We start from the raw sequence: 26878 nt of genomic DNA on the forward strand, positions 1-26878 counted from the left end.
GCCACCTTAGGACTCTGCTCCAGGCACCACAGCGTAGTACTCCGTGGTCACCCAGCCATTGTTCAAGCAGCCCCAGATGTGAATGCCTCACTCCAGAAGGCACAAGCCCTAAACCCTGGTGGCATCCATGTGGTGCTAATTCTGCTGACTTACAGAAAGTCAGAGCTGCGAAGGCTTGACAGCCTCCATCCAGATTTCACAGGATACCACTGAAAGCCCAGGGGCCCAGGCAGAGACTTGTGGCAGGGGTGGAGCCACTACAGAGAATCCCCACTAAAGCAATGCTGAGTGGAAATGAGGAGCTGGAGCTGCTGGGGAGTCCCCACCAGGGTAATGTCTAGCGAGCCACGGGAGTGGGACCACCACTGGGAACCAAGAACCGTGGAGTCACTGGCAGCACGCACGCTTGCCTGGAAAAGCTTCAGGCACCAGGACTAACCCATGGGGGTAGAGCAAAGCCATCGGGTGGGGTTGCCTGAGGCCTTGGGGACCCAACCTCACCCTGGGGTGTCCAGGAAGTGGCACATGGAGTCAAGAGAGATGATTCTCCAGCTTCAGCATTTAATGCCTTCCCTGCAGAGTTTCAGACTTGCTTGGGACCTGCTAACCCTTTCTCACTGCTTACCCCTCCCTGATGGAGTGGGAATATCTGTCTTTTGCCTGTACACCATCATTGTATCTCGGAAGGACATAACTTGTTCGATTTCACAGGCTCACAGATGAGACTCTGGACTCTGAACTTTTAATTCAGTGCTGGAATAAAATCTGAAGACTATGGGATTGCAACAAATCTGTTTGTGAGAAGGACATGAGTCTTGGACAGAAAGCTATGTTGAGTATCTGCCCTTCCAAAACTCATGTAGAAATTTCATCCCCAATATGGCAGTACTGAGAGCTGGAGTCTAAGAGGTGATTGGATCATGAGGGTGAAGCTCTCATAAATGAATTAATCTACTTTGGCCGGGCGCAGTGGCTCACGCCTGTAATCCCAACACTTTGGGAGGCCGACATGGGCGAATCACGAGGTCAAGGGTTTGAGACCAGCCTGGCCAACATGGTGAAACCCCATCTCTACTAAAAATAAAAAAATTAGCTGGGCATAGTGGTAGGCGCCTGTATTCCCAGCTACTCAGGAGGCTGAGGCAGGAAAATCGCTTGAACCCGGGAAGCAGAGGTTGCAGTGAGCCGAGATCACACCACTGCACTCCAGCTCGGGCGAGAGAGTAAGCCACTACGCCCAGCCAGAAGACATCCTTTTAAATGTAATTAAAATAGAATGTCAAATAAAATGCAATAAAATGGAATGGAATGTTTTGAATTTTATGCCAATAATTCACTGTTTTACATGAAATGAGTAATTCCTTGAGAGATAAAAGTTACCAAACTTGGCACAAGAAGAAATAGAAAAACCTTAAGTGTTATAGCTGTTCAAAAAAATTGAATTTATGGCTGGGCACAGTAGCTCACTCCTGTAATCTCATCACTTTGGGAGGCCAAGGTGGGCCAATCACCAGGCCAGGAGTTCAAGATCAGCCTGTGCAACATGGTGAAACCCTGTCTCTACTAAAAATACAAACACCCGGCCACGGTGGCAAGCATCTGCAGTTCCAGCTACTCGGGATGCTGAGGTGGGAGAACCACTTAAACCTGGGAGACAGAGGTTGCAGTGTGCCGAGACCACGTCACTGCACTCCAGCCTCGGTGACAGAGACTGGATCTCAGAAAAAAAAAAGGAAGGAAAGAAAAGAAAAAAAAGAAGAGAGTGAGCGAGGGAAGGAGGGAAGGAAGGAAGGGAAGGAAGAAAATACTTAAGGAAGAAATAATAGTATCAATATTACATAAGCAACTTCAGAAAACAGATGAAGATAGAATAATTCACAATTCTTTGAGAGTAACAGTATCCTGATATCAAAACAAGGACATACTCTTACCAATTCTAAGGAAAACAGAACAAGGTGCCCTAGTCAGTACAATAAGAAAAAGGAACAAAGTCCATATAAATTGGAAAAGTAAAATACTTTATTCACAGATGACATGATTATCTACATAGAAAATGCTAAAGAATCTAGAAAAAAGCTACTAGAATAAGTTAACTGATCTAGGTTGCTTGATACAAGATCAATGTACAAGTCTAATGCATTTCTATATACCAGCAACAACAACTAGAAAATAGCTTTTAAAAAACCTTCTCACTTGCGATAGCATGCAGAAATATTAAATACATGAATTTAACAAAATGTGTGAGAGCTGCAAACTGAGAGAAATCCAGAGATCTAAATAAATGGGACAGTACACCATGTTCACAATTGGAAAACTCAGAATTGTTAAAATGTCATTTCTCCCTAAATTGAACTATAAATCCCAGAAGACTTTCTTTTTGTAAACACTGATAAAAGTTGTTTTTTGAGACAGAATTTCACTCTTGGTTGCCCAGGCTGCAGTGCAATGCCGCAATCTCAGCTCTCACCGAAACCTCCGCCTTCCAGGTTCAACAATTATCTTGCCTCAGCCTCCCAAGTAGCTGGGATTCTACAGGCGCCCAAAACCACACCCGGCTAATTTTTTTGTATTTTTAGTAGAGACGGGGTTTCACCATGTTGGCCAGGCTAGTTTTGAACTCCTGACCTCAAGTGATCCGCCTGCCTTGGCCTCCCAAAGTGCTAGGATTACACAGGCATGAGCCATCGGACCAGCCTGAAGTTGATAAAAGTTGACTCCAAATTTTATATGAAAATGCAAAAGATCTAGAAGTCAAAACAAAAAACAAACAAAAAAAAAAAAAAAAAGGGAAAAGAACAAAACGGAAGCTCTTCCAATACCTGAGTTCAACACTTATTATAAAACTACAATTGGCCAGGAGTGGTGGCTCACACCTGTAATCCCTTTGGGAGGCTGAGGCAGGAGGATCTCGAGGCCAGGAGTTCAAGACCAGCCTGGTCAACATAGTGAGACCCCATCTCTACAAAAAAATATAAAAAATTAGCAAGACGTGGTGATGCATGCCTACAGTCTCAACTACTTGGGAGGCTAAGGCAAGAGGCTCACTTGAGCCCAGATGCTCGAGGTTACATAGCTATGACTGTGCCACTACACTCCAGTCTGGGCAACAGAATGAGATTCTGCCTCAAATAAAACTACAGTAATCAATATAGTGTCATATTGGTGTAAAGCTACACACACAAGGAGAATGGTGTCCAGAACAGACCACTTCTATGTCAGTTAAGTTTTTACCAACCTGTGAAGACTTGGTCATTGGGAAAGTAGACTCAACAAACAGAACCGAAACAACTATCCACACAGATCCAAAGTGAATCTTGATCCTCATCGCATATGGTACACAAAAATGAACTCAAAAGAGATCACAGACTTAAATGTAAAAACTGTAAAAGCTCCATAAAATAAAAAACATAGGAAAAAAATCATGTCCTTTGAGTAGGCAAATTTCTTAAACTCAATTATAAAATCTCATAAATCGTTATCTTGGCTCACTGCAACCTCTGCCTCCTGGGTTCAAGTGATTCTCCTGCCTCAGCCTCCCGAGTAGCTGGGACTACAGGGGTGCGCCACTGCGCCCAGGTGATTTTTGTATTTTCAGTAGAGACAGGGTTTTACCACGTTGGCCAGGCTGGTCTCAAACTTCTGGCCTCAGGTGATCTGCCCACCTTGGCCTCCCAAAGTGCTGGGATTACAGACATGAGCCACCGCACCCAAATATTTGATAAATTAGACTTAAAAAATATTCAAAAGACGCCATTAAGAAAATGAACAGGCAAACCAAACATGAAAATATTCACAATATATATTCATCACAAATGGAGACAAATAATTATATATATTACATATGTTTTTCATCTAGAATATGGAAAGAACTTGAGTCAACAATAAGCATCCCAACTTAAAAACAGGCAAAAGGTATGAACAGACACATCACTAAAGACGACACAGAAAAGCAATAAGCAGATGAAATCATAGACATACAACACCATTCAGTGGGCAAATACAAATTAAAATCATAAGGAGACTAGAGTTGATTAAATTTGAAGAGACTGACAACGCCAAGTGTTAGCAAAGATATGGAGCAACTGGAAATCTTCCTATAATGTAGTAGTAGTGTAAAATGATCCAACCACTACGGAAACCTGTGTGACAATTTCTTAGGAAGTTAAAAACACTTATTGCAATGGACTGAATGTTTACATCCTTGCACAATTCATGTCAAATTCCTAACCCATAAGATGATATGAGGTGGGGTCTCGGGGAGGGGACAGAATCACAAGGGGCGAGCCCTCATGAATGGGGTAGGTTTTCTAGTCCCTTTCCACCACGTACCGTCACAGTGAGAAAACATCTACTTAAAAGGAAGTAGGCCCTCACTAAACACCAAATGTTGACACTCTCATCTTGGACTTCCCAGCCTCCAGAACTGTAAGACATAAATTTCTGTTGTTTACAAGCCTCCCAGTTTGTGGCATTTTGTTATGGCAGCCTGACTGGACTAAGACACTTACAACACAGCAATTAAAGTCCTAAGTACTTACCCAAGCAAAATAAAAACACATGGGCAAATACATACTTTTACACAAATGCTCATAGTTTTAAGAGCAGAGACTGGAAACCCATTAATACGTGGATGAATAAACAAATGACGGCTTATCTATACAATGGAACACTATTCAGCAAGAGCTACTGAAACACGAAACAGCTGGGTTGAGTCTAAAAACATGCCACAGTGAAAGACATCAGACACAAAAGAACACGTACTAAACGAATCCATTTGTATGTGGCTCTAAACCAAGCAACACTAATCTATACGGATAGAAAGTGGTTACCTGGGGCTGGACTGGGCTTAACTAGGAAAAGGCAAAAGGGAACTTTTTGGGTGACAGAAATGTTCTTGGTTCTGTTGGTGGTGGTTACACAGGTGGTGATGGTTACACAGGTGTACGGATTTTCCAAAACCCTGTACACTTAAAATAGGTGTTTTACTATATAAAAATTGAATCATTGATTAAAATGGTCTGGAAAAATCTACATGTGAAACATCTCTAGTCATGCTCATTTTCCAGAAAATGTACATCTTTTTAAATTACTTGTCCCGAGGCTTTCAGGATTGGTAGTTATTTAAGAATTCAAAATATGGCCTCATGAGAAAAAGAAAAACTATATGGTTACAAAACTAGATTTTGGAGTTCATGTTCAGATGAAATTCAGAGGCAAAGACTAACAGTTTTGCGACGTGGCTGTCCACTATTTACCTCGCCTGCTTTTGAACAGTCCTAGCCAAACAGCCATCTATCATGACTCCATGTTTCTGCGGGGATTCCCTCTCTGATCCTATTTTCTTTAGCTGATCTCTACTGATCTCTCTGGCCCAGCTGAAATGTCACTCTTCTGTGCCTTCCCAGCTTTGTGCCACATCAGTCACCCCCTCACCTGTGCTCCTTCAAAACTGAGAGCACACACTTGACTCATCGTACTGTGCTCTCTGTCTTCCCCACTACACTGTGGAGGACTTCAGGGTAGTGGGTTGCTCATCTGTTTTCCCAACATTTAGGACTATTCCTTATAGATATCAATACATTTTTAAGTAAATGAGAAAATGAGCCAGAAAGCATGGAAAATGACAAGAGCTCAGTTCAACCTTGGAACTGCTAAAACAGAAGAGCTATGTAGTGCATTGAGACTGTGCCTTTCCAGTGAGACAGAAAGATACAGACAAGTGAGTGAAGGCCTTCTCTTGAGACCTGCCTCCTCCTGTCCCCACTGTTCAGCTGAGTCAGGTGTCAATGCCCTCCAGATCAAGTGGACAGTTCTGCATGAGCTGTAAGGCGGCACACAGGAGGGCGTGGATATGCACAGGCTATTGCAATAGCCTGCAACTTCTGAGTTAAGTAGGAGCAGCAGACAGTAGCAGGGCTGAGAAGATACTTCTAACAGAGTCATAGATTATACTGATACAAAATGAACAAACAATTAAAAAAACAGCTAACAGCTGAAAATTTTTAAAATGGCAGTATAGAAAGGACAAAGCAAGACAGATGCCAATCACACATAGATTTAGGGGTGTATTTTTTATTGCCTTGTGAGAGACAGTGGACACATGGAAATCAATCAGATATGATCACTGTCCATAGGAACTCAGAGTATAACAGCAGAGATAGTCTACCAAGTCATTCTGACATATGCAAGTAAATACAGTAATAGCAGTAATCACTGAGCCACAGCAGTGTGGAACGCGCTGCCAACTAAGCCTGAGGGAAACATCCCTTGACATGATGCCTGAGGCATATCTTGAACCATGATTTGGAGTTAATTAGCTGAGAAGACCCTTTAACAAGAACAAAGGCGAGAGAGGTAGGAAGCCACGTGGAGCACAGGGAAGATGAAGCAGTTGGTGTTGCTGTAGCATTAACTGTGTGGCAGGAAGTCAGGCAGTGGGAGGTGAGGCTCCAGGACACAGGAGGCCGTAGTGCCCAGGATGGGGGACCTGGAGTTCCTCCTCCAGACAACAGGGAAATGGCTCAGGGGTCTGTATACAAGTTATCTTTCTTCAACTTAATAGATCAAAATTTCCTAGGTAACATTCTCCTAAGTAATAAGATTAGATACACAGTTCTGCTCTAAAAGGGATTTAACTCAAGGATGGACTGTAACTGTGGATAAAATTTTTTAAAAACCTTTTCTTGAGACCTGTCTCCTCCCTGCCCCTACTGTTCCAGCTCAGAGTCAGGTGTCAAGCCCTGTGACTCTCCCGAGGACAGTGCTCACAGCTGAGAAGGGTGAGCCTGCTAGTGCTGCACAGTGGCAGGTGGCATCCACTCCAAAAGCAGCTCCATCCATGATTCACAAAATTCTGACATGTCCAAATCTTAGAAACCACATGAATCCTAATTCCACGCATTTCCAAACATCACTCATTGGGCGGGAGAATAATTATTTTATAAGTTATCTATGTGTTGCCCCTGATCGACAGACCTCTCGCCCAAATGTATGGGGGCCTTACTCAAGGAAAGTCCCTCTTGGTGAACACTTTGATTATTTTTAAAGTTTGTAGTTGAGTTAAAATCTCTCCCATACTGACTACATTCATAGAGCTTCTCTTCAGTATGAATCTTCTGGTGCTGAAGGAAGTTTGACCTCTGAATAAAGCCTTTCCCACAATAACTGCAGGCATAGGGCTTTTCTCCAGTGTGAATGATCTGGTGCAGAAGCAGCTTGGAGCTCTGGATGAAGGCTTTCCCACAGTCTTTACATTCGAAGGGCCTGTCCCCAGAGTGGATCTTCTGGTGCTCAGTGAGATGGGCTTTCTGGAGAAACGCTTTCCCGCATTCCTTACATTCATACACTCTCTCTCCAGTGTGGATCTTCTGGTGTCGAATAAGGTATGAACTCAGAAAGAAAGCTTTCCCACACTCGTTACATTCATAGAGTTTCTCTCCAGTGTGAATTCTCTGATGCTGGGTGAAGTTTGACGTCTGGCTGAAGCGCTTCCCACACTCGTTGCACACGTAAGGCCTCTCCCCAGTATGGATCCTCTGATGCTGAATGAGCTTCGAGCTCCGAATAAAGGCTTTCCCGCACTCATTGCATTCAAAGGGTCTCTCTCCGGTGTGGATCCTCTGGTGCTCGATAAGGTCTGAGCGATGACGGAATGCCTTCCCACATTCTTTGCATTCATACTGTTTCACTTCTGTGTGGATCTGATAGTGGCGAATGAGGCTCGAGCTCCTTATGAAGGATTTCCCACATTCATTGCACTCATAGGGCCTTTCTCCCGTGTGAATCCTCTGATGACGAATAAGTAAGGAGCTCTGACTGAAGCCTTTTCCACACTCTTTGCATTCGAAAGGTCTCTCTCTGGTGTGAACTCTCTGGTGCCTAATCAGGTCTGAACTGTGACCAAATGCCTTCCCACACTGTGCACATTTGAAGGGCTTGTCTCCTGAATGAACGCGCTGATGCTCAATGAGACCTGCATAGTGAATGAAGTCTTTCCCACACACGTTACAGACGTAGAGTCTCTCTCCAGTGTGAATTCTCTGATGCTCCATAAGGTGTGAGCTCTGGCCAAAGCCTTTCCCACACTGATCGCACCTGTAAGGTTTCTCCCCAGCATGCGAAATTCGATGCCTAACTAGGTCGGAATTAAACGTGAAGGTTTTGCCACAGATATCACAAGGATTGGCATCCCCCTCTATGAGCTCTCTCTGAAGCAGAAGAAGGTCTGAGTTCAGAATAGGGTTTCTTCCTGACTTGGCACACACTTGAGCTGTCTCTCCTGTTTGGATCTTCCAATGGGTCACTGTCACCTGCTTGCAGCCCCTGTCCTGACAGGGGGAACTCCCCAGGCTCTGACCTTCTGGATTTCCCAAAAGCTCCCCTAATCTGGGCTCATGGACTTCCTCAGACTCGGGAGAAGGGAGCTCCATCACTGTGAGTTTATCTGACATTATCCTATGTGAGTTTTCATCCTCAGAAATCCAGCTTCAACCACCTTCTTCTCACCAGTTCCTACATTAGAATCTGAAACAAAAGACAACAAAATCATCTTTCCCCTTACTTAACAGATGGGGATCCCCTGAATCAGGGTCAGATAAAATTCATATCCAAGAGGTGGAAAGTGTTTCCTCTGCTCCTCACTTCTGACCCAAAGTGCTGCTACCCACAGCTCTGGCCTCACACCCAAGCCCGTCCCACGTAAGATGGCTTCTTTGTGGCTCCACTTTTAACATACAACACCAGGACAGACTGGCCTGTGGTGCACAACACTCCTCTGACCGTTAGTGAATCCTGGATGAGTTGCAGAGGGGTGGAGATATGCTTGGACTCCATTAAGAAACCAAGACAGGTATTTTAAACAAACGTATAAATGTATCAGCCCTGCCACCTCTTCCCTGTTCCTCATTCCTTCCTTCATGTCCTCTTCTCCCCTCTGTACCTAGCTTAAACCCCATGGTCTGGGGCACTGTGTTCACTGTAAATTACATGAAAATCACCCTCCTACACAGAATCCAGACTCCCCTGCCCTTTTCTCCCTCCATCATACTCGGATGGGAAAGTCCAAGCTTTGGTTAAAACGAGGCTGTGTCCTGATTTGCGCCTGCACTCTTGCTGAGGTTTTTTTTTTTTTTTTTTTTGAGACAGAGTCTCGCTCTGTCCCCCAGGCTGGAGTGCAGTGGCCAGATCTCAGCTCACTGCAAGCTCTGCCTCCCGGGTTCACGCCATTCTCCTGCCTCAGCCTCCCGAGTAGTTGGGACTACAGGCGCCCGCCACCACGCCCGGCTAGTTTTCTGTATTTTTTAGTAGAGACGGGGTTTCACCGTGTTAGCCAGGATGGTCTTGATCTCCTGACCTCGTGATCCGCCCGTCTCGGCCTCCCAAAGTGCTGGGATTACAGGCTTGAGCCACCGCGCCCGGCCTTTTTTTTTTTTTTTTAAGACAGAATCTCGCTCTGTCGCCTAGGCTGGAGTGCAGTGGCACCATCTCGGCTCACTGCAAGCTCCACCTCCTGGGTTCACTCCATTCTCCTGCCTCAGCCTCTCGAGCAGCTGGGACTACAGGCGCCCACCACCATGCCCGGCTAACTTTTTGTATTTTTAGTAGATACGGGGTTTCATCGTGTTAGCCAGAATGGTCTCCATCTCCTGACCTCAGGTGATCCGCTGGCCTTGGCCTCCCAAAGTGCTGGGATTACAGGCATGAGCCACCACGCCCAGCCAGCTGAGTTCTTTAAATTCAGAGCTACTTGCCTAATGGGGCCTGAGAGCTGCCAGCAACTCCTACCCTTCCCACTCCCTACAGGACCTTCCACTTCTCCTGTCTTCTTACAGACCCAGCACTCCCTCCTCCCTCCCCACTGGTGACCTTGCTTCTTGTTTCAACGAGAAAACAGAAGAAATCAGGCAAGGACATCCACTGCCTCCCACATCTCCTGCCAGCTTGTATCTCCACCCATCCTCTGCCAGGCTTGTTACCTGGGTTAAACTGCCCTTGATCTGACTTAAGGTCAACACTACTACTTGTGTGTGAGCTCCCTTTCCCTCTCACACATGCAAGGACAGCACTTGAGCACCCACCCCTCTCCTCCATCCTGAAGTCCTTGCCCTCCAAGCCCACCACTCCCGTCAGCATGAAGTGCACCTGTTCCCAACTACCTGAAAAATGCACGTCATGGGCCCCATGTCCCACCAATTACTATCCCATAACACTCCTCCTCCACAGCCACATTCAAAGAGCCCCCACCCCACGCTTGATTTCTCCATTTCCTCCTTCCCCTGAGCCTACTGCAGTAGGGCTCTCACCCCAAACATCCATGTCACCACATCAGGGGTCAGCTATGGCCACACTTCCAACTCAACCTGCGGCAGCACTGACACAGCCCTGCTCCTTCAGAAGTCACTCTCCTTATGTGAATCTGAGACAGCCTTTCTCTGTTCCTTACCTGCCTCACTGACAGCTCCTCCCAGTGTCCCCTGATGCCTCAAAGCCCTGGCGTGTCTAGGGTTCAGCCCTCATCTTTGTCCATTACAGAGGGGAGTGCACTCATTATCGGACAGCAACGCCATCTATGCTGAAGACTCACATGCCTGCCTCCAACCTGGCCCTCTTTCCAGTCCCCACACCTGACCAGCTCCCCACCCCACACCTTCAATCGGATGCTCCCAGAAGTTTCAACACTAACGCTTCCTGCCTCACTTCTGACTTTCCTCCTCCTATAATCTTCTCCATTGTCTCATTTGTTCAGGCCACAGACATTGCAATAGCCCTTGACTCCTTTTCCTTTTGTTCTTAACTACTTGCCTCATGGGGCCTGAGAGCTGCCAGCAACTCCTCCAACCACATCTGTTCAAAACCACGCCCAGCACCAGATGCCCACAGCCTACAGGGCTGCCATCTGCACCATCGCCTTTCACCATGAAGTGTGACTGCCTCCCACCTTCTTACTTCTCCCCTTCTTCAGCTCTTTTCTACACAGCCAGCAGAATTACGCTTTAAAATCATAAATCAGATGTCACTTTTCTACGCAAAACTTACAAGGGTTTCCCATCCCCTACTCAGGCCCCATGAGGGCCACCGGGCCTGGACTCCTGCTGCTCCCCCTGCCCTCCCCTTCCCTCTTCTTTGGTCAGTGTGACCAAAGAAGCCCCCTTGGAGCCTTTGCCCTTTCATAGAAAGACTCCAAGAATATTTGCATGGTTCACTCCTCGATGTCCTTCAGGTGTCTGTGTTGACATCACCTGATCGGAGTCCTTCCTAGTCACGCTACAAAACAGCAAGGCCCCCTCACCCTCAGCACCCCCAGCATGCCCTCTCTCCTGCCTCTGCTTCCTCTGCACAGTTCTGACCAGTTCTGACTCTGACCAATCACAAGTCACCCAATCACAGCAGCCAACGTGAGATGTGACAGTTCTGACTCTGACCAATCACAAGTCACCCAATCACAGCAGCCAACGTGAGATGTGACAGTTCTGACCACCTGACCAATCACAAGTCACCCAATCACAGCAGCCAACGTGAGATGTGACAGTTCTGACCACCTGACCAATCACAAGTCACCCAATCACAGCAGCCAACGTGAGATGTGACAGTTCTGACCACCTGACCAATCACAAGTCACCCAATCACAGCAGCCAACGTGAGATGTGACAGTTCTGACTCTGACCAATCACAAGTCACCCAATCACAGCAGCCAACGTGAGATGTGACAGTTCTGACCACCTGACCAATCACAAGTCACCCAATCACAGCAGCCAACGTGAGATGTGACAGTTCTGACCACCTGACCAATCACAAGTCACCCAATCACAGCAGCCAACGACTGTGAGATGTGACAGTTCTGACTCTGACCAATCACAAGTCACCCAATCACAGCAGCCAACGTGAGATGTGACAGTTCTGACCACCTGACCAATCACAAGTCACCCAATCACAGCAGCCAACGACTGTGAGATGTGACAGTTCTGACTCTGACCAATCACAAGTCACCCAATCACAGCAGCCAACGTGAGATGTGACACGACTTTAGGAACCATGAAGGAAAATAAAAGTACCAATTTAAATGAAAATACTCCATCAAGCCAGACACAGTGGCTCACTCCTGTAATCCTAAGACTTTGGGAGGCAGAGGTAGGAGGGTCACTTGAGACCAGGAGTTCAGTGTCTGCCTGGGCAAGGCAGAGAGATCCCATCTCTACAAAAAACATTTTTAAAAACAGCCAGGCAAGGTAGCACACCTGTGGTCCCGGCTATGGGAGACTGAGGCAGGAGAATCATTTGAGCCCAGGAAGTTGAGACTGCAGTGAGCCGTGCTTGTGCCACAGCATTCCAGCCTGGGTGACAGAGTAAAATCTTGTCTCAAACAACAACAAAAAACACTCCATCAATTCTAACAGGCAACTCAATTTCAGAGATATTAAAATATGGAGAAAATGTCTTAGAATCAACGAATTGTGATATATATATATACATACGTACGCGCACGCACACACACACAACCCCTCCCCCACAGGCAACAAACTGTGTTTTGCTGTCTCCCCGACAAGTATGTAAGTGCTGTGTGGGCAGGAACTTTGTTCTGTTCTTTATCCTCAGCAACCCAAACAATTCCCGGCAGAAAGTAATACATGTCATAAATATCTGTTGTATGAATGAATGTTCTAATCATGCATACATAATACACTCAATAGAGGGTAATAAGCCAGGTACAGTGGCTCATGCCTATCATCCCAGCATTTCCAGTGGCCAGAGGAGGAGGCCTACTTGAGGCCAGGAGTCCGAGACCAGGCTAGGCAACACAGCAAGACTCCATCTCTAAAAAAAATTTTTTAATTAGCTGGGTATGATGCTGCATACCTGCGGTCCCAGCTATTTGAGAGGCTAAGGCAGCAGGATCACTTGAGCCCAAAGGTTTGAGGCTACAGTAAGCCATGACTGTGCCATGGCACTCCAACCTAGGTGACAGAGTGAGACCCTGTCGCTAACTAAAAAAAAAAAAAAAAAAAAAAAAGCTCCAACACTTCTAGTATTAAACACTGAAATAAATGTGAGTTATACATATCTTAAAGAAAGATTAACAGTGCTTGCTACAGCTCTTTTAGAATGTCTAGCAGGTTTCTCAGTTTTTACTGGAAAATCTCCCATAAAAAAAAAAATTAAGAAAAACAAGACAATTATTTACCCACTTATTTTAATGCAGGGTCCTGGGTAGCTGGAGCCTATCCTGGCAGCTCAGGGTGCAAGGTGAGAACCAGCCCTGGATAGGACAGGGTCCCACCACAGGGCAACCCACACACCCAAACTCGCTCATGGTGGGACTAAGGAGACACCCCAATTCACCTAATGGACACATCTTGGGGACGTGGAGGAAAGCCAGGCAGTCGTGGGGAGATTGTGCACACTGCACACATGGTGTCACAGCCAGGAATCACTTTTTCCCTCATAGATGTTGTAATGAAACAATACCTGAGGCTCTGCCATGGAAAGGGAGGAGGCCAGAATCCACTCTCTGAACCCAGGAATCACTTTTCCCCTCATAGATGTCACAATGAAACAATACCTGAGGCTCTGCCATGGAAAGGGAGGAAGCCAGAATCCACTCTCTGAACCCAGGAATCACTTTTCCCCTCATAGATGTTATAATGAAACAATACCTGAGGCTCCGCCATGGAAAGGGAGGAAGCCAGAATCCACTCTCTGAACCCAGGAATCACTTTTCCCCTCATAGATGTTATAATGAAACAATACCTGAGGCTCTGCCATGGAAAGGGAGGAAGCCAGAATCCACTCTCTGAACCCAGGAATCACTTTTCCCCTCATAGATGTTACAATGAAACAATACCTGAGGCTCTGCCATGGAAAGGGAGGAGGCCAGAATCCACTCTCTGAACCCAGGAATCACTTTTTCCCTCATAGATGTTATAATGAAACAATACCTGAGGCTCTGCCATGGAAAGGGAGGAAGCCAGAATCCACTCTCTGAACCCAGGAATCACTTTTCCCCTCATAGATGTTATAATGAAACAATACCTGAGGCTCTGCCATGGAAAGGGAGGAGGCCAGAATCCACTCTCTGAACCCAGGAATCACTTTTCCCCTCATAGATGTTATAATGAAACAATACCTGAGGCTCTGCCATGGAAAGGGAGGAGGCCAGAATCCACTCTCTGAACCCAGGAATCACTTTTCCCCTCATAGATGTTACAATGAAACAATACCTGAGGCTCTGCCATGGAAAGGGAGGAAGCCAGAATCCACTCTCTGAACCCAGGAATCACTTTTCCCCTCATAGATGTTATAATGAAACAATACCTGAGGCTCCGCCATGGAAAGGGAGGAAGCCAGAATCCACTCTCTGAACCCAGGAATCACTTTTCCCCTCATAGATGTTATAATGAAACAATACCTGAGGCTCCGCCATGGAAAGGGAGGAAGCCAGAATCCACTCTCTGAACCCAGGAATCACTTTTTCCCTCATAGATGTTACAATGAAACAATACCTGAGGCTCCGCCATGGAAAGGGAGGAAGCCAGAATCCACTCTCTGAAAGCAGAGACCAAAGGAACGGTGATTGCTGTGCGAGAAAGTCTCTTTCTTGGCGCCTGTACTTTACCAGCCTGAAGTCTGAGGATTTGTCTTTTTTTTTTTAGACAGTGTCTCACTCTGTCGCCCAGGCTGGAGTGCAGTGGCGCCATCTCTGCTCACTGCAAGCTCCGCCTCCCAGGTTCACGCCAATCTCCTGCCAAGCAGCTGGGACTACAGGCGCCTGCCACCACACCCGGGTAATTGTTTTGTATTTTTAGTAGAGATGGAGTTTCACTGTGTTAGCCAGGATGGTCTCCCTCTCCTGACCTCATAATCCGCCCGCCTCGGCCTTCCAAAGTGCCGGGATTACAGGAGTAAGCCACAGCGTCCAGCCAAGGATTTGTATTTTCTCTTTTTTTCTGAGACGGAGTTTTGCTCTTATTGCCCAGGCTGGAGTGCAATGGCACGATCTCAGCTCACCGCAATCTCCGGCTCCCAGGTTCAAGCGATTCTCCTGCCTCAGCCTCACAAGTAGCTGGGATTATAGGCATGCACCACCATGCCCGGCTAATTTTGTATTTTCAGTAGAGATGGGGTTTCTCCATATTGGTCAGGCTGGTCTCAAACTCCCAACCTGAGGTGATCCGCCCACCTCGGTCTCCCAAAGTGCTGGGATTACAGGCTTGAGCAACTGCATCCGGCATTTTTTTTTTTTAAGATAGGGTCTTGCTCTGTCACACAGGCTGATTGCATGGTGGCACGATCTCAGCTCACTGCGACCTCCACCTCCTGGGTTCAAGCAATTCTTGTGTATTTTTAGTAGAGATGGGGTTTCTCCATATTGGCCAGGTTGGTGTCGAAATCCTGGCCTCAAGCAGTCCACCAACCTTGGCCTCCCAAAGTGCTGGGGTTACAGGGGTGAGCCACCACACCCGGCCATGTATTCCCTTTTTGATTTCCATATATATTCTGCTTATGCACTGAGGACCCATTAATGCGGCTCTCAGGATGAGAAAGCTGACTGTCTCGCCTCAAGAGCCTTCTCTTTGGGGTTCTTGCTGGGCAGTGGGAGCCGGGCCACTGCGAAGATGGGTAATGTTGCCTTCGCACCCACTACTACTGTCTCCAATACCTCAAGGCCACTGCCAGTATAATGAGAGAGGGGGGATCAGCCCAGCCTAGAATCCAGTAAATAAAACTGGAGATTTTTCTGCTGATTTAAAAACCAGAGCTGCATCAGGTGCAGTTGCTTAAGCCTGTAATCCCAGCACTTTGGGAGGCTAAGGTGGGAGGATCACTTGAGGTCAGGAGTTCGAGACCAGCCTGGCTATGGTGAAACCTCATCTCTACTAAAAATACAAAAAGTAGCCGGGCGTGGTGGCGTGCACCTATAATCCCAGCTACTTGGGAGGCTGAGACAGGAGAATCACTGGAACCTGGGAGGCGGAGGTTGCAGTGAGCGGAGATCACACCACTGTACTCCAGCCTGGGTGACAAAGTGAGACTCCATCTCAAAACAAATAAAATTTAAAAAAATAAAAATAAAAAATAACAAAACCAGAGCTGTGACATGGGATGCACTGGCAGCAAGCAGCGCCAACAGTGATGATATTTTCAAGGGAATTAGGTTGCTGGAGAAACTGCAAGCCTGCCCTGCAGAAGTCTGTAGCTAGAGTGTTCTTAGCAACATTCTAACACCCTAAATAGCAACAGAAGACTCACACAAAACAATAATGCACAGAAAAAAAACTGCCACACACAAAAGCGCAGGTGGACCTCACAACAGACGAAGTGCTGAGCAAAACCAGCCAGGCACAAAAGAGCTCATATTGTATGACTCCATTTACATAAAGCTAGAAAACAGAGAGCCAATCCCCAGTGGGAGGATGTAAGCTGCAATGGTGTTCGGGAGACACTGTGGCCGGCAGGGGCACATGGTGCCCTGGGTCACACCGGTGCTCACTTTGGAAAAGTCAGGCCCGGGATTATGCGACCTCACACAGGCACTGGGATGCTCTACCCAGCCCCGCTGTTGAGGGCAATGCCCCAGCCTGCAGTTTGGAAATCCCCACTCTGGGAACTGCTTCCAAGAAGGGGACTCCACCCGCCCAGTGCCAAGCCCTCTCCCACTCAGTTATCCACTGCTCCAAAAACAATTTACATAAACTCAGCAGCTTAAAGCAGCATGCATTTGTCACCCCACAGTTCTGCAGGTCACACATCCAGGCCAGCTGGGACCTCCACGCAGGGTCACGCAAAGTTGCAACTGTATGTCATCGGGCCGAGTTCTCATCTGGAGGCCCTGGGGAAAACTACTTTCCAAACTTACTCAGATTTCGTGGCAGAATCCAGTTCCCTGCAACTGTAGGACTGAGAACCCTGTGTGTTTGCTGGCTGTGAGCAGGAGCTGCCCCTAGGGGCCAGCTGAAGCCTCAAGGCAGGCACAGCACATCACATTTTTCTCAGGTGTCTAATCTCAGCCTCTGTTCTCCAACCAGATGGAGGAACCTCTGCTTCCCAGGGCCTGTGCGATTAGGTCAGGCTCTCCCAGACGGCCTCCCTTCTCACCTCACTGACCTGGGACTTCTGGACATCTCCAAGTCTCTTCACAGCAGTACCAGACGAGTGTCTGAGTAACTGGAAGAAGGGGTGTGTACATTAGGGGCCAGGAATCTAAGAGGCCACCTCAGAACTCTGCCCTCCACACCCATGCCAGGTACCGGGCAGGTAACAGGAATCTAAAACTACTGTCACTGTTTGGGGCACCACAAACCGCACCCATAAAAGAAGCTGAATTATCAATGTGTGTTTTCTACATCCACCACCAACTGGCTGTTCCCCATCTCTCTCCCTTCCCTCCGGCCTCCCTCTTCCCTGGACACAACAATATTGAGATTAGGCTAATTAGTAACCTTACCAAGGCCTCTAAGTGCTCACATGAAATGAGGAATCCCGCATCTCTCACTTTAAACCAAAAGCTAGAAATGATTAAACTTCGTGAGGAAGGCATGTCTAAAACTCAGTCAGAAAACCGGGCCTCTTGCATCAAATGGCCGAGTGGGAATGCAAAGGAAAAGCCCCCGAAGGAAATTAAAGGAGCTGCTCCAGTGAACACACAAATGATAGGACAGCAAGACCGCCTTATTGCTGATGTGGAGGAAGTCTGAGTGGTCTGGAGAGATTAAAACAACAACTTTCCCTGACGGTTGGTGTGACTGGCAACCAAAGATGAATCCACAGCAAGGTCCTAACCGTTCTCAATTCTATGAAGGCCGAGACAGGTGAGGTAAGCTGCAGAAGAAAAGCAGAAAGCCAGCGGAGGTTGGTTCATGAAGTTTAAGGAAATAAGTCACTTCCATACATAAAAGAGGAAGGTGAAGTCACAAGTTTTACGGGAGAAACTGCAGCAAGTTCTCCTGATCTAGCTAAGATGGCTGACTAAGGTGGCTACTGTAAAAAGATTTTCAGTATGGATAAAACTGCTTTCTATTGGAAGATGGCATCTAGGACTTTCGTAACTAGAGAGAAGTCAATGCCTGGCTTCAAAGATTGAAATGACAGGCTGACTCTCTCGTTAGGGGCGAATGCAGCTGGTGACATGACGCCAACGCTCATTTCCCATTCTAAAAATTTTAGGAGCCTTGAGAATGATGCTAAATCCACTCTGCCTGTGTTCTAGACATGGAACAAAGCCTGGATGACAGCGCATCTGTTTACAGCAGTTTACTGAGTATTTTAAGTTCACTAATGAGACCTACTGCTCAGAAAAAAATATTCCTTTCGAAACACTACTCACTGACAATGCTCCTGATCACCCAAGAGCTCTGACAGAGATGAACAGGGAGACTGATGTTCTTCTTATGCCAACACAACGTGCATTCTGCAGCCCGTGGCTGGGAGCCACTCCAACTTTCAAGTCTCACTATTTAAGAAATATGCTTCACAAGGCTGTAGATAATTGCCATAGATAATGATTCCTCTGATCGATCTGGGCAGTCAGCTGAAAACCTTCTGGAAAGGAGCCATCATTATAGACGCCATGAAGAACATTCATGATTCGTGGGAGGAGGTCAAAATAACAACATTTGATATTTTGGAAAAACTTGATTCCAGCCCTCATGAATCTTTGAGGGATTTGAGACTTCAGTGGAGGGAGCAACTGCAGATGTGGTGAAAACAGCAAGATAACTAGATTTAGAAGTGTAGCCTAAACATGTGACTGAATTGCTTCAATCTCATGACCAAACTTAAACGGATGAGGTGTTGCTTCTTTTTTTTTTTGAGACAGAGTTTCACTCTTGTTCCCCAGGTGGAGTGCAGTGGCACAATCTCGGCTCACTGCAACCTCCAACTCCCGGGTTCAAGCAATTCTCCTGCCTCAGCTTCCTCAGTAGCTGGGATTACAGGCGCCCACCACCACGCCCGGCTAATTTTTGTATTTTTAGTAGAGATGGGGTTTTGCTATGTTGGCCAGGCTGGTCTCAAACTCCTGACCTCAGGTGATCCACCCACCACCTCAGCCTCCCAAAGTGCTGGGACTACAGGCATGAGCCACCGTGCCTGGCTGAGGTGTTGCTTCTTAGAGACGAGCAAAACAAGTAAGTTTCTTGAGATGGAATCTGCTTCTGGTGAAGATGCCATGAACACTGTTGAAATGACAACAAAGGATTTTGAAGATTCCATAAACTTAGTTGATAAAACACAGGCAGGGTTTGAGAGGCTTGACTCTAATTCTGAAAGAAGTTCTACTGTGGGTAAAATACTAGCAAACAGCTTTGCATGCTACATACAGAGAAATCTTTTGTGAAAGCAAGATTCCATTGATGTGGCAAATTTCATCGTCCCACTTTAAGAAAGTGTCAGTCACACCAATCTTCAGCAACCACCACCCTGATCAGTGAGCAGGAGAATCGCTTGAACCCAGGAGGTGGAGGGACATCAAGAGAGGCAAGACCCTCCACCAGCAAAATGATTACAACTTAAGGCTCAGATGATCATCTTTTAGCAATAAAATATCTTTAAATTATTTACATTTTTTTAGACATAATGCTATTGCATACTTAATAGTGACCACAGCATAACTTAAACGTTAACTTTTACATACACTGGGAAACTAAAAAGTTCCTGTGACTTGCTTTGTTTTGCTATTCACTTTATCGCAGTGATCTGGACCCACACTGGCACATCCCCATGTGTGTGATAAAAGGTCCACTGGACACTTGGGTGGCCGCTGTGGTTCCCCAGCCTTCCTGTTTCCTTCTTCCTTTTAGTGTTAGAAATCCCATCAAATTACTAATGATTGCCCCACAAATGACACTTCCTAGTGTTCCCTTAACTGAGGTGGCTTTGTGACCAAGCTGAGGCGAGAAGGGAAGTGATGTGTGCATGCTGTCCGCTCTCTCCCCTCCCCACAGTGCTGATGAGGCAGGGCAGCCAGAGTCCCTGGAGGCCACCCCCTACCTTTAAGAGAGAGTAAGACGGCCGGTCGTGGTGGCTCAAGCCTGTAATCCCAGCACTTTGGGAGGCCGAGGCAGGTGGATCACGAGGTCAGGAGATCGAGACCATCCTGGCTAACATGGTGAAACCCCGTCTCTACTAAAAAAAATATATAAAAAACTAGCTGGGCGTGGTGGCGAGCGCCTGTAGTCCCAGCTACTCGGAGGTTGAGGCAGGAGAATGGCGTGAACCCGGGAGGTGGAGCTTGCAGTGAGCCGAGATCGGGCCACTGCACTCCAGCCTGGGCCACACAGCGAGACTCCGTCTCAAAAAAAAAAAAAAAAAAAAAAAAGAGAGAGTAAGACAACTCAAGTTTCTTATTTGAAACACCATGGCCGGGCGCGGTGGCTCAAGCCTGTAATCCCAGCACTTTGGGAGGCCGAGACGGGTGGATCACGAGGTCAGGAGATCGAGACCATCCTGGCTAATATGGTGAAACCCCGTCTCTACTAAAAATACAAAAAACTAGCCGGGCGAGGTGGTGGGCGCCTGTAGTCCCAGCTACTCGGGAGGCTGAGGCAGGAGAATGGCGTAAACCCGGGAGGCGGAGCTTGCAGTGAGCTGAGATCCGGCCACTGCACTCCAGCCTGGGCGACAAAGTGAGACTCCGTCTCAAAAAAAAAAAAAAAAAAGAAACACCATATTTGAATCTGTTACAGCAACTTTAACCTACGTCTTAAATAATGCTAATATACAACCCAAATATTCAGATTCAATTCTCCCCATGATGATAAATTCAAACTGGGCCAGGCATGGTGGCTCACACCTGTAATCCCAGCACTTTGGGAGGCTGAGGCAGGTGGACTGCTTGAGCTCAGGAGTTAGAGACCAGCCTGGTCAACATGGTGAAACACAGTCTCTGTTTTAAAAAGAGAGGCCTGATGCAGTGGCTCACGCCTGTAATCCCAGCATTTTGGGAGGCCGAGGCAGAAGGATCACAGGGTCAGGAGTTCGAGACCACCCTGGTCAAAATGGTGAAACCTCATCTCTACTAAAGAGACAAAAAATTAGACAGGCGTGGTGGTGCGTGCCTGTAATCCCAGCTACTCGGGAGGCTGAGACAGAAGAATCGCTTGAATCCAGGGGGCAGAGGTTGCTGTGAGCTGAGATCACACCATTGCACTCCAGCCTGGGTCACAGGGCAAGACTCCCATCTCAAAAAAAAAAAAAAAAAAAAAAAAAGGCCCGGCGCGGTGGCTCACGCCTGTAATTCCAGCATTTTGGGAGGCCGAGGCGGGTGGATCACGAGGTCAGGAGATCGAGACCATCCTGGCTAACACGGTGAAACCCCGTTTCTACTAAAAATACAAAAAATTAGCCGGGCGTGGTGGCGGGTGCCTGTAGTCCCAGCTACTTGGGAGGCTGAGGCAGGAGAATGGCGTGAACCCAGGAGGCGGAGCTTGCAGTGAGCCGAGATTGCGCCACTGCACTCCAGCCTGGGCAACAGAGCAAGACTCCATCTCAAAAAAAAAGTAAGCTGGGCACAGTAGCTCACAGCTGTAATCCCAACACTTTGGGAGGCTGAGGTGGGCACATCACCTGAGGTCAGGAGTTCGAGACCAGCCTGACCAACATGGAGAAACCCCATCTCCACTAAAAATACAAAATAAGCTGGGCACGGTGGCACATGCCTGTAATCCCAGCTACTAGGGAGGCTGAGGCAGGAGAATCGCTTGAACCCAGGAGGTGGAGGTGGAGGTGGAGGCTGCAGTGAGCCGAGATGGCGCCATTGCACTCCAGCCTGGGCAACAAGAGCAAAACTCTACCTCAAAAATAAATAAATAAATAAAAATTAAAAATAAGTAAAAATAGGCCGGGCGCGGTGGCTCAAGCCTGTAATCCCAGCACTTTGGGAGGCCGAGACGGGCGGATCACAAGGTCAGGAGATCGAGACCATCCTGGCTAACACGGTGAAACCCCGTCTCTACTAAAAAATACAAAAAACTAGCCGGGCGAGGTGGCGGGCGCCTGTGGTCCCAGCTACTCCGGAGGCTGAGGCAGGAGAATGGCGTAAACCCGGGAGGCGGAGCTTGCAGTGAGCTGAGATCCGGCCACTGCACTCCAGCCTGGGCGACAGAGCCAGACTCAGTCTCAAAAAAAAAAAAAAAAAAAAAAAAAAAAAAAAAAAAAAAAATAAGTAAAAATAAAAAAGGAGATGGGCCGGGCATGGTGGCTCATGCCTGTAATCCCAGCACTTTGGGAGGCTGAGGCAGGCAGATCACCTGAGGTCAGGAGTTCAAGACCAGCCTGGCCAACATGGTGAAACCCCATCTCTACTAAAAATACAAAATTAGCCAGGTGTGGTGGCACACGCCTGTAATCCCGGCTTCTCAACAGGCTGAGGCAGGAGAATCTCTTGACACCGGGCAGCAGAGGGTGCAGTGAGCTGAGATTGCGCCATTGTACTCCAGCCTGGGCAACAAGAGCAAAACTCCATCTCAAAAAAAAAGTGGGGGAACGGTGGGCTGGAGATGTTGGTTTCTTATTTGTTTTGGAACTCAGTGATGCCTTCTGATTTTAAATTTTAAAATGGCTGTTATAATACCTGGAAATAAGTTTTTTTGTTGTTGTTTGTTTTTTGAGACGGAGTCTCGCTCTGTCGCCCAGGTTGGAGTGCAGTGGCACAATTTCGGCTCACCGCAATCTCTGTCTTGTGTGTTCAAGCTATTCTCCTGCCTCAGCCTCCCAAGTAGCTGGGATTACGGGCGCCTGCCACCACACCCGGCTAATTTTTTTTGCATTTTTAGTACAGATGAGGTTTCACCACATTACCCAGGCTGGTCTCAAACTCCTGACCTCAAGTGATCCACCCACCTCAGCCTCCCAAAGTGCTGGGATTGGATTACAAGCGTGAGCCACCACGCCCAGCCAGAAACAAGCTGTTTCTGTTTACAAGAATATATCTTAAAGCCATATGTGTGCCTCTTAATGATTTTCATAATTTTTTTAACTTTTGAGAAAAAATTTTTTTTTTCTAAGACGGAATCTCACTCTGTCGCCCAGGCTGGAGCGCAATGGTGTGATCTCCACTCACTGCAACCTCCACCTCCCTGGTTCAAGCGATTCTCCTGCCTCAGCCTCCTGACTAGCTGGGATTACAGGTGCATGCCACCACAGCTGGCTAACTTCCGTACTTAGTAGAGATGGAGTTTCACCACGTTGGTCAGGCTGGTCTCGAACTCTTGACCTCATGATCTGCCTGACTCTAGAGAAAGTTGTTACAATTGCAAATATCTTGCTTCGAAGAAACAGTTATCTCAAAATAGCTATCTTCAGTTTTTGCTTAGCTCCTTTTTCTTTTATGAATTTAAGTAAAATTAAATCAATACACTTTCATTTAAAGAAACTGACATGAAATGAAAAAAAAAGAAGCCACCTGACTTGTGGCTCCATGCAACAAACTGGCTAGCATGGACCCATCTCCTGTTATAACACAGAATTTGCTGAATAAAACATCACCTGAGGACAGGCGCCGTGGCTCACGCCTGTAATCCCAGGACTTTGGGAGCCGAGGTGGGCGGATCACGAGGTCAGGAGTTTGAGACCAGCCTGGCCAATATGGTGAAACCTTGTCTCTACTAAAAATACAAAAATTAGCCGGACGTGGTGGCGTATGCCTGTAGTCCCAGCAACTCCGGAGGCTGAGGCAGAAGAATCACTTGAACCCGGGAGGTTGGGGATGCAGTGAGCCGAGATTATGCCACTGCACTCCAGCCTGGGCGACAGAGCAAGACTTCGTCTCAAATAAATAAATAAATAAATAAAAATCACCTGAAATTGTCTCAACAGCAGATGTTGTGTATCATCAGAAGCCACAGCAGCCCTGGGGTGTCCAGGGGTGTCCTATCCGGCACTAGAAGCCCCCAGCTCTTACACCCACACTGGTAAGGGGATATTCCAGCCTCAAATTCCCAGCCAGAGTCACTGTGTGTTGCTTACAGCCTGAAGAAGTTAACACCAAGCTTCACCCTTAGGAAACAGGAAAAGCAGAGCCAGAGGGCAGCCGAGTGGGCCACGGACTAGAGCTCCACCAACATCTGGACCTCCTTGCCCCGCCCCACACCAAGGGGCCTACCGTGCGCCACGCGCTAGGCAGGGAGCGCTTGTTTTCCTAGTGCTCCCCAAGATGCCGCAGAGGTTCAGGGAGGTAACAAGCGTCAGGTCAGAGAACTGGAGCCAGCTGTCAACTGCCCCTGCCCCACGCAGGCCATTTGGCTTCTGCTACCAGCATGCTGCTCAGCGCTCTGCCCAAGAATAACGATGAGCCCCGTGTCCTCTCCTGGGTCATCTTCCATGACCCTGAGGCAGCGCCAACAAGCTCGGCAGCTCCCTGAGCTGTTTCACACCAACTACCCGAGTCTGAGGCCCGCATCCAGGCGCTGCTCAGACCCTGAGGGTCGCTGGACCATGACGTAGCCTATGTGTAAAGGGGACAAGACAGCCTTGACATAAGCACAGAGAATGCCACTGGGATTCTTTTTTTTTTTTTTGAGGTGGAGTCTCACTCTGTTGCCCAGGCTGGAGTGCAGTGGCCGGATCTTAGCTCGATTTTGGCTCACTGCAACCTCCGCCTCCTGGGTTCAAGCCATTCTCCCGCCTCAGCCTCCCCAGTAGCTGGGACTACAGGCGCCCGCCACCTCGCCCGGCTAGTTTTTTGTATTTTTTAGTAGAGACGGGGTTTCACTGTGTCAGCCAGGATGGTCTCGATCTCCTGACCTTGTGATCCGCCCGTCTCGGCCTCCCAAAGTGCTGGGAATACAGGCGTGAGCCACCGCGCCCGGCTGCCACTGGGATTCTTAAAGACTTGAAAGGGAAAGGGTACCTTCGAGAAAAAGCAGGATTGCCAAACCACCTCTTCCCATCTGGGAATCTCCTCCAGGACCAAGTCTTGTACTTAATTCTAATTCTGCTTATCACGTTTCCCTCCCCACCCCTATCCCCAACAGCATGGAAGATGCTGGCGCTGCATCTCCTCCAGCACTGGGAAGCCTCAAGGCCCCAGGGCGCGGAGGCAGGGTTCAGGCACAGCCGCGGGAACGCCCACACCCAGTCCCGTCACACCGTAAGACATCTCTGCGGCATCAACCTCGCGCAGGCCTGGCGGGCCTGAACACGGCGACACGGAAACTCAAGCCCGCGGCTCTACGGCTCCGGCAAGAGGAGGGAACCAAGGGGACCCACACGGCGCTCCTCAGGGAGAAGACCTCAGGCTCGGGTCCGAGGTGGGCTCGCTGGAAAGACGCTGCAGCCTCGCGGGGGCGGCCGTGGCTGCCTCCGGGACACGGGCTAGCCAAGGCCCCGCTCCTGGACGCCCTGCGGGGCGGGCCGCGGCCTGCGGACCCCGCCCGGCCCTCCCGGCGGACTCTGCCCCGGCAAGGCCGCCGGGCTCCGGAGCCAGCCGGGGCTGCAGCTAAGGCGTTGCCCGCCCCCGCCCGGAACGCGCCACTCACCCGGCGCAGGCGGGGAGAGGACGGCGCCAGCCCGACCCCGCAGCCGTTGACTGGACCCCGCGGGCGCGGGTTCCGCAAACCCGCCGACAAAGCCCGCACCTCAGCCAGCCCTCCGCGACCGGAAGTCGCGAGAAGCCCCGCCTGGGAAACTTCCGGTGGCGCTCTAGGAGCGCTACGGATCGGCTCCCCTCTCGGTGGTGCGATCTTCCGGGCGCGGGAACTAAGATCCCGGGAGGGTCGCGGGGCGTGCGGCGGGCGCGGCATCGTTACGCGGTTGAGAGGATTGCGGGCCGGGAAGCGCGGGCTCCGAAACTCGGGTCTGGACCTCGCGGCGAGGCCCGGCCGCAGCCCAAGACCAGCCTCTCAGGAGGCGAGGACCCAGGGGAAGTAAATACCGTGAGGGCCAAACTTTACCTCCTTCTGCGCCCCAGAGAGGTGGGGAAGCGGCGCGCTGTGCGGTGTTTTGGTTTTTTTAAGACAGGGTCTCTCTGTCGCCCAGGCTGCAGTGCAGTGGCGCGATCTCGGCTCACTGCAGCCTCGACCTCCCGGGCTCAGGTGGTCCTCCCGTCTCGGCTTCCCAAAGTGCTGGGACCACAGGCGCGCGCCACCGCGCCGGCTCCTTGATTCTTGGTAGACATTACTCATTGCTGGAATGAGTCACGGTCCGAACTAATTACATTCCCCTGCCCCCACCAAAAAAAATTATATTCGTATTTTTGGTTTTCTTTTTCCATTTTTCTGCTAGCACTGAGGAAACTTGTTTACCTAAATTGTTAGATGGGATTGGGAGGAATTTTGTTTTAGCAATGACACTCAGTTTTGTTTTTGTTTTTTTTCCAGACGGAGTCTCGCCTGTTGCCAGGCTGTAGTGCTGGAATGCAGGGCTCACTGCAACCTACGGCTCCCTGATTCAAGCGATTCTCCTGCCTCAGCCTCTGGAGTAGCTGGGATTACAGGCACACGCCACCACGCACAGCTAATTTTTGTATTTTTAGTAGAGACAGTTTCACCATGTTGGCCAGGATGATCTTGATCTCCTGATCTCGTGATCCGCCCGCCTTGGCCTCCCAAAGTGCTGGGATTACAGGTGTGAGCCACTGTGCCCAGCCGACTCTCAATTTCTTTAGCTCCTTCTGACTTACATTCAAAAAACATAACAGCAGTTTATCACCAAGTGTACGTAATGACCTGTCAGTTGACCACTTGAATAGGTCATTTTTACATTTTGACAGAAGCAAACAAAGAATGAGAAGTAACCTAAAGTGCAAAACTACATTAAGTCTTTCCCAGCCAATAAATTCACCTACTTTCTTTTTTTTTTTTTTTTTTTTTTTTTTTTTGAGACGGAGTCTCGCTGTGTCTCCCAGGCTGGAGTGCAGTGGCGTGATCTCGGCTCACTGCAAGCTCCGCCT

The 26878-nt window shown here is 48.4% G+C and overlaps 2 protein-coding genes and 1 non-coding gene across 3 annotated transcripts in view; 2 read left to right on the plus strand and 1 right to left on the minus strand.

Annotated features, from left to right (window-relative positions):
- The window catches only part of PYCR3 (pyrroline-5-carboxylate reductase 3), a 154155-nt gene that overhangs the window by 92506 nt on the left and 34771 nt on the right, over window positions 1-26878 (plus strand). The gene's annotated exons all lie outside the window — the stretch shown is intronic.
- ZNF623 (zinc finger protein 623) lies at window positions 6054-25602 on the minus strand. Its single transcript, XM_050800928.1, has 2 exons — window positions 25467-25602; window positions 6054-8523 (listed from the first exon to the last, which is right to left on the minus strand). The coding sequence occupies exon 2, from the start codon at window positions 8448-8450 to the stop codon at window positions 6939-6941; it is 1512 nt and encodes a 503-aa protein (XP_050656885.1). The 5' UTR covers window positions 8451-8523; window positions 25467-25602; the 3' UTR covers window positions 6054-6938.
- Window positions 13078-13137, plus strand: LOC126961906 (U7 small nuclear RNA). The gene has a single exon (XR_007728487.1). It is a non-coding gene; the product is annotated as a U7 small nuclear RNA (small nuclear RNA).

The sequence above is a fragment of the Macaca thibetana genome, chromosome 8, assembly GCF_024542745.1.
Source record: "Macaca thibetana thibetana isolate TM-01 chromosome 8, ASM2454274v1, whole genome shotgun sequence".
NCBI lineage: Eukaryota > Metazoa > Chordata > Mammalia > Primates > Cercopithecidae > Macaca > Macaca thibetana.

What these genes read in the sequence shown, in the direction of transcription:
- ZNF623 (XM_050800928.1), bottom strand. Translation starts at nt 8,450, where the DNA reads ATGTCAGATAAACTCACAGTGATGGAGCTCCCTTCTCCCGAGTCTGAG.